The sequence below is a fragment of the Quercus suber genome, unplaced genomic scaffold (assembly GCF_002906115.3).
Source record: "Quercus suber isolate HL8 unplaced genomic scaffold, Cork oak 2.0 scaffold_459, whole genome shotgun sequence".
NCBI classification, from domain to species: Eukaryota; Viridiplantae; Streptophyta; class Magnoliopsida; order Fagales; family Fagaceae; genus Quercus; species Quercus suber.
In genome coordinates this window covers 163178-171902 of record NW_027069910.1, presented here as the reverse complement: position 1 = coordinate 171902, position 8725 = coordinate 163178, and the positions used below count along the sequence as shown (strand labels likewise).

At 33.4% G+C, this 8725-nt stretch overlaps 1 protein-coding gene across 1 annotated transcript; it reads right to left on the bottom strand.

Annotated features, from left to right (window-relative positions):
• Positions 1–8061, bottom strand: LOC112037167 (sugar transporter ERD6-like 16). Its single transcript, XM_065762453.1, has 7 exons — positions 7830–8061; positions 6051–6113; positions 5690–5779; positions 577–642; positions 422–487; positions 265–340; positions 1–171 (listed from the first exon to the last, which is right to left on the bottom strand). Exons 1-7 carry the CDS (start codon positions 8004–8006, stop codon positions 74–76), a joined length of 636 nt encoding a protein of 211 aa, XP_065618525.1. The 5' UTR covers positions 8007–8061; the 3' UTR covers positions 1–73.
• Between the last annotated feature and the right edge of the window lie 664 nt (positions 8062–8725).

The following is an 8725-nucleotide window of genomic DNA, read 5'->3' as shown; positions in this document are numbered from 1 at the left end:
AAAAAAAAAAAAAAAGAATTAGAATTTACTGTTTTTCTTTCTCCTCTTAATGCACCATGTATGTGAACAACATTTACACACCAACAGATTTTTGAATTGCACTCACCAGCCATCTAGGGGACTCTGGAATGAAGAATAGACCAAAAAGTAGTAATAGACATGGAATAGCTCCTGAAAAATAAAAAACAAAAAAAGAAAAAGAATCATAACCATTATGAAACTATACTGTTGAAATATAATATAACAGAAGGTGGAAGAAGCAACCTATTAGAGCCAAGGCACGCCAGTTGATGACAGAACCAATCAGATATGCAACTGATACGCTAACAGGTATCATTGCCTGTGTAACAGACAATAAGGAGCCACATAAGGAAAAAGTACACATTGAAGCTAACATATTGTAATTTAAGGATAATTTTACCATAGAGACTGACGTAATTCCTCCCCTAAGATTCTTGGGTGTGATTTCTGATAGGTAAGTAGGTGCCTGTTCAGCAATGGAATTCAAATCCCATTATCTATCATATGCACTTTTAAGTTAATGCATTTTAAAATCCAAATTTTTACAAAAGTTACCACGTAACAAGTCAGTCCATATCCAAATCCCAAAGACAGTCTTCCGAGGTCGAGCAACCAAGCACCCTTTCAATAAGTACTGAACATTTAGTAAATGGGTTGAAAGCAAATAATATGATATATGATTTTAACTAACAAATGTATCCTAATAATGTTCAAAAATTATTTTCCTACTCTTTTTTGCCTTTTGGAAGTCCTATCTAATTTTTGGAAATTAATGTATAGTATTTATATAGAAAACATGTACTGCTTATGGTTATTATTATTATTATTATTATTATTATTATTATTAGTTTTGGTATAAATGACACCTGCTGGGAATTTCCCATTGAAACAAGAAACTCCGAACAGAACCATAAAAGACCCAAAAGTTCTCTGCTTTTCTGCAGCGGCACCAGCTCTGCGTCAAAGAAACAGAGACAGTTCTCGACAACTATTGGTATAATACAAGAAAAATACCGTATCACATTTGTAACACATGATAGTACAAGGTGGTACGAGATAATACAAAGACAATACAATGGGTCAAAAAGTGGGCCTAGGCCTGATATTCTAACAGCACTCCTCAAATCTCAAGGTGGAGTGTGAGAGACTATGGATACAAGATCATCAAAATGCCCTCGAGAGGGTGACTTTGTGAAGATATCTACAAGTTGATCATGAGACCAATAGAGTGGTATAGTGGATCGACCGTAAGAAGAAGGTGACAATCGATCTCAATATACTTGGTCCGTTAGTGAAAGATATTATTATGGGCAATCTAAATGGCACTCACTAGCCCATGCAACCAAAGGAGCTCCAAGATAGTATTGGTAACAGCTCAATATTCAGTCTCAGAACATTAGAGAGCAACAAAAGTCTAATTCTTGTTGAACCAGTATAAGGGAGGAGCCAAGGAGGAAGCAATACATGGTGGAGGAACAGTGATTGGTAGGGAAGGATACAAAGCATATAAGCATAGTGAGTAAAGCGTGGAGTTGCCATGAACTAGCTCACTTAATGTACGGCTTATGGGATATTAGAGCAAGTGACATGGAGAGAGGTGATCCAAGCTACGAACGAGCTTGCAGTACAGAGTGGAATCTTTTTGTTTATTTAGAGCCCTTGAAAATCAGATTAGTTTAATCTAATGAATTAGCTAAGTAGTTACTTAGGTTAATTATTTAGATCTAGGTTAAACTTATGCAATCATATTACTTAGTACAAAAAATTAAAGAAGACAATAATATGATGACCTAGAAAAACTAATGAAACAAACTATTTCAAGGTAAAAACTTGGGGAAGATTTGACCTAGCTATTCTCAAGGTAAACAAATCCACTAAGATAGAATGGAAGATTACAATTAATTCAAACCCTAAATCTAAAACTACCTCAAGTAGAACTTACTAACACGAGGCAACTTCAAATCTATGAACTCTTCTATGTTGGATCTGCTTAACATAAACTCCCGATTTTTTACTTTGAGATTCCACTCAAAGGTGTTAGGTTCTAAATGTTTAGAACAATTGGCAAATCGTGAACACAAACTTGTCTAGATATAGATCTTAGAGTCTATAGGTTTTATTAGACAATGCTCAAGGTGATTCAAGTCAAGATTCAAGAACATACAAGCTGCAGGAAGAAGACTTCATATTCTGCCTGGTTCGATCAATCAAAGAACAGGCTCGATCGATCGAAAATCGTATCTGCAGAATTTTAAGTCGGCCCAAACAGCAGCTTAAGCCCATTAAGGATTAGGGTTTCAGATCTACTTCTCCCACTATATAAAGGAAACCCTAAGCCATGTTTTTGGGACTTTTTGAGAGAGAGATTAGAGTGTCTTTTGTGTCTTCTTTTATTTTTAGGGTTTTGTACCCAAACCTTTCTAAGTCTTTGTTGCTCATATTGCTGTTTATGTGAATCTTTTGTGAGATCTTTGAGGAGCTTTCCTTCACATAAACTTAGGATTTTCAAGGTAGAGATATTATCTACATCTTGATGATCAACAAGGTTGCTACCATTAAAACTTAAAGAATATCAAGCGTGGGTGCTTGTAGCTGATTGAAGAATTCAAGAAAGAAGGAGTCCGTGGATTCAGAGTTTGCACGTGGTCGTGTCAGTAAGTTCTATTGGTGAGTAGCATTAGGAAGTCGAGCGGGGAGCTTGTAGTCCTTCTGTATGAACTTCGATTCTTTCATAGTGGATTCAGGTTTGCCTTGAGGATCGGTGGGTCAAATCCTCCCCAGGTTTTTACCGTGTGGTTTCCTGAGTGATCATATCATTGTGTCTTTTATTATTCTGCTGCTTTATTATTTTGATATGATTATTTGATTGCTTTAACCTAGTATTGCATAATTTGACTAAGTAACAACTTGACTAATTAATCTAGGCTAACCAATCTGGTTGTTCTTAGGGGTCTAAAACCGTTCAAAAGGTTTCAGATTACCATCAGTAGTAGATCTTTATGTAGCAACTTGTTTCCACAAGTTCTTGATTGTAGATCTCAGTTGGTAGATGCTTGTTGAGTTAGAAGGTATAAAACCTCTCAAGTCTTCCAAGAGACTCTAAAATGTAATTAGGGTTTTCCTTTTATACCTTGTAGTGTAGGATTGAAACCCTAAACGTTTTCATGGGCTTGGGCTTGATTTAAAATCTGCAGAATCAACTAATCTGCAATTTTTGATCAGTCGAGTCTAATTTTCAATCGGTTGAGCTTCACGGAACTTAAACTCTCCTTTCTGTAGCTTGAATGTTCTTAAATCTTGATTTGTACAATCTTAAGTAATGTCTAACACCTAATCTAGACGTGTTTTTGTTATTGGTTTGCCAACATACACAAAATGAGAATCTAAATGTTTAATCCTAAATATTTAGAACCTAACAATCTCCCCCTTTGGCAATCCTTGACAAAACACACATACACATGAATTGCTCAACTCAAAACTGACCCAATTACAAAGTATTGCCCTAATACAATTCTATCACAATCTACTATCTATCCATTGCTAAAATAGGTAGCAGTTGATGAAAGAATTAACATGTGAATTCCTAAAACACTCAAAACAAACCATAAACGCATGTATGGAAAATACAGTGTAAATCAAAAAACTGAAAAAGTGAACTTGATTTCACAAAATAATTAAGAGACAAATATCAAATGAAAAATATCATCATCAAAGTATCAACAGATCAAACCATGTTTGTGAAACAAGAACAAAAAATACATATCAACTATAACAAAAAATATATATATCTCACTTCCTAGCTATCTCTCCCCCTAGCTATAAAAGCTACATCAAAATGCTCTCCCCCTAAGTACAAGAGCTATTCACTATCTACTCCCCCATTTTTTTTATGCATTGCCAAAGGCAACTATTAAGAATCAGAGGGTGGAGAAGGTGGAAAAGCACTCCTATTCTCAGTCAAATCCGCTCTCAAAGCAGCAACCTTAGCAATGAGCTCATCCAAAAGCTGTCCATGCGCTACCTAAGTAGTCATGAAGGTCTCCATCATGGCATGAAGAGAGAGAAGAGGATGAATATTAGATAGCAAGAGCTACTCAATATCTACTCCCCCTTTTTGTTACGCTTTGCCAAAGGAAACCATCAAGAATCAGAGGGTGGAGGAGGTGGAAAAGCACTCCTATACTTAGTAAAATCCACTCTCAAAGAAGCAACCTCAATAATGAGCTCATCCAAAAGTTGTCCATGTGCTACTTGAGTAGTCATGAAGGTCTCCATCATGGCACGAAGAGAGAGAGGAGGAGGAGGAACAGCAGGATCAACATCACTAGTCTCAACATCGGCCTCATCAACACCATCATCAACAATAGCAACTATAGGATTAAAAGGAATCTCCTCATCAAGCATATCTCCAATGGTAGTCTCCACTCGTGGTCTCTTGGATAAACTAGCACTTGGTTCAACCATCTTCTTTTGTGTTTGTCGCTATCTAAGAAAAGAAGATCCGATGGGTGCGGTGAGATGAATGGAATTAGAGTCAGGAAAATCCTCAAGCACTAGATAAGCTAGGACCTTACTAACGAAAATAGGAAAGAAGAGATGATGCTCCTTAGACTTACTCCTATGTACTGCAACTATAGTTTGAATAAAAAAAGATGGAAAACAGATAGGACCATCAGTACTAAGAGCATACAGAAATACACATCTATCAATAGGAATAGTATGCACATGAAAGATTGGAAAGAGATTGCGAAATGCTATCCTAAACAACATGTAGTTGTACTCTATCAACACACAAGATTTAAGTCTTGGTTCAGTTCTCTAAGAGATAGATCTTCCATAAAGAAGTGTCATAACATCATCAATATGAAGAGACTTAGTGTATAGATATGTAGGTCTACAGACAAGAGGCACACCAAGAGCTTCAGATACTATTTGCTTAGTAATCTTAAACTCTTCACCTCGAATCCAAGCAGTCAAAATGTGACCACTGGATGAATCAGACTGAATAGAGAGATTCGAGTAGAATTCTCTAACTAAAATAGCAAGAGGGAGGGTATTAGATCATGACAAAGAGGCAACCAACCTTTAGACTCTAGATTCCAATGAATAGAAGGATCTAACTCATCTCAAATGACTTGTCTTTCACCCCAAATAGACCTATAATTAAACAGAGTATCAAATTTTTGAAAAGTTTGAAACACATGAAACCTAGTTTGGTCAAAGACCTTAACTGGTTCAGAAGTAGACTCGAAGACTCTTTTGGCTTTAGTCTTAATGTTTCTAGACTTCTTAGGGGCCATTACTAGGATCTAAGGAGTTGGAAACAAGAAGAAAAAAAAAAACACAAAAACCAAGGTCAGACTGCATTAGAGAGAATTTCAAAACAGTTTATATTGCAATCTTCAAAATCTATATGATGCATGATGCATAGACACAAGTGATGCATGAACTAATGCATTAACAAGTTCAATTTTCTCAAAATTTTGAAAAATTGACCCATAAAATCAATTTTTATGAAATATCCCCAAATTTTGAAGAACATAAACCCTAATGATGTAATTGAAGGTAAAGAGGGAAGATTTCATGATACTTTCCTTGGCAAACGGGTGGATATAAAACATTCAACAATAGTCCTACAAATGATTATTTGGTCATGTAAAAAACTCACATATTTACGACCAATGATATCTGCTAATTTCCCACTTATTACTGCACCTACCATTCCACCAATTGTCATTATGGAACCGAAAACTGAATACTGCAAAATTGAAGGGTGAATGTGTAAGGATAAATTGAATGATTATTTTTGTCTGTTTCTAATAATAATAATTCCTTGTCCGATGCATTGTCTGCAAAAGGACATGCAAACAGCTACGTAATATGAAGTAAAAGATATAAATGTGGCAAAGGTTTACTGTTTTGGAGGGGAACATAATTTATTTAAATAAGAAAAACCAGCAATGATCAAGAGATTTATTTCATGAATATATAATATATGTAACTTTTTCAACTAACTTCCTTCTACGTACCTCAGCCACAGAAAGTCCCAAATCAGCAATAATTCCAGATTCAGCAGGGGCCGAGTACCCCGCCTGAAATGAAATGCAATCACAACGCACAATTTCAGAGATGGGAACAATATATGTGTGGCCTATGTTCACAAAAGTTTGCAATTTGACCCCAAAAAATTTATACTTGGCCTCCCTCCAAAACAATTTGACAATTTGGCCTATGAAACACCAGGGAAAAATAAATAAATAAATAAAGCTGGACTATTTTGTTGTGCAATGAATTGTTAATTGGGGGAAATGGGTATTAAAAATTGTGACTATTTTGCTGTGTAATGAATTTTTGGTAACATCAATTTTGTTGAAGTTTGTGGGGGGCATGTTTTTTATTATTATTTTTTTTTATTGAAACTACTTTTTGGCACAATAGATTTATAAGATAAGATAATAATGAAGCGAAATAAAATTAAATAAATGAAAAATTAAAAAAATAATTTGTATATTGAATAAAGTAAAAATTAATAAATTAATTGAATTTTTAGGTAGATTTAAGATAAATCCTTATAATTTATATGATTTTTATTTAATTTATATATCATGGAAAAGTTAGCTACAACGTTTGATTTTTTTTTAAAAGAAAAAAAATATACAAATACTTAAGAGGCTAATACTAATGATTTTTACTGTATCCAACTCTAGTATTGATATCCATATTTCTTAAAATTCACAAAAAATAAAAATTGGAAAAATCACCGATAAAATTAGTATCAGTTCATTGCAGTGCGATTCCAAATGGCGTTTGCAAATAAGAGATTATGATGTTAATAAATGTGATCTAATATTAATCTTGGCTCCCCCTAGGGTTAAATATTGCTTCCGTGGACCTTGTACAATATCATTAATATTTGCCGAACCTATATTACGGTATTGACTCATTATTTACAACGGTCTACAGCTTGGTGATGGGAAAAAAATATACAAAAAATTATCTCATACATTCTATGAATGCATGTTGCATAAAATTCTAGATACATGCAATAGATGTAAGAGATACTGTGTCCATATATAAATATACCATCTATTTCACAACATGTAGGTTCCCTAGACAGTGGTGACTCTACATGCAAGCCAAGTTAGTCACAGGACCACTAACTTGCAAAAAAAAAATGTATATATACACTTACTCAAAAAAATATTATATACTAAACTAACCTATTATGACTACTTTAATAAAAATTTTGAACACCCTAACTTAAGAATTACAAAAATTTGGGTTCAACAAAAATAAGAATAATGCTATTATATTCACAATATTTTTATAACAAATCTAATGTGATAAGTTGTTATTGATTCTAATTTGGGCCAAATACTAATATTATTTTTTTTATCCATTAATAACAGCTTTTTGCATAAAATTTATTATAAAAATATTATAGACGTAACATTACTTCAAAATTAATTCTGCCCCCAAACATAATTCTTAATCTTTTTTTTTTTTTTAAGTTTAAATAACAACAATAAATATTAACCCAAATAACAACAAATATAAACCAAACAAAAACAATACAAGATCAAACAACAACAATGAAAAAACTATTCAACAAAAAACCTAGTATTAAAAAAAAATTGTAACTCGTTTAACCTATTCATTAAAAATAATTTCTAATTTCATTTTTTTCCTTAAAAAATGATATAAAGAAAAATATTGTGATAATTTAAATTTCTTAGTGACCACCTTAAATAAAATTCATAGAACTGAGCTGCCATTGTCTCTAGAGGCTATGTATCAATTGTACTTACCACAAATCCACCAGCAAAGGCGCTACAAGCAGTGACAAAGGCACTAAGAAGAAGAACAGCGGTGACACCACTTGCACTTGCACCAATATCATTGGAACCAACGCCGTTGCTAATAATTCTGATATTACCTGGCTGTTGTGCAACAAGCAGAGACTCTGCTAGTTCCTCGTCTTCCATATGTTGCTATTTTATCAGAGACAGAGAGGAACAGAGAGATAGAGAGTAGAGAGTAGAGAGTAGAGAGTAACTAATTAATACTTTGTGTTTGATAAAAATGGTTGAAGTTAGTTGACTGACGGGTTAACCTGTCATTCATTCAATAATTTTCAACTATATCATATCATGTGAATCTTTTGCTAATTGAATAATCGATGGTGGGGTCTCGTTATTTGATTTGTTAAAAATGTCCTCGTGGAAATTAAGACGTGAAGTATAATTTATATGACAGGACATGGGATGTTCTTTTTAGGCATTTTGTAAGAAATTATCTTATGGTATTTGTATGCATGTGTTATAATATTTGGATAATCAACGTTAGTTATATGACATGTCATTAAAAAGAGAGAAATTGAAAATTGTTAGAACTAATATAATTAAAAATTATTGCTTGAGTGAATTGACAAATATGTAATTATTTCTGGTAACTTAGGCACATTATATTTTTTTAATATTTATTTTTTAAAAATAATATAGACAGAAGACGCAGGGACATGGTTTTGAAACTTGAACCGTTCAATAAACTGTAAAAGAGAGAGATTTAGGGTTTTAAAGGTCAGACCGAGGTTCAACCAAGGTTGAACAGTGATGACGTCATAAATAATTTAATAATTAAATGAAATTAAAAAAATGTAACAAATTTATAAAAGTAAACAATATTGATCTGAAAATATAGAATA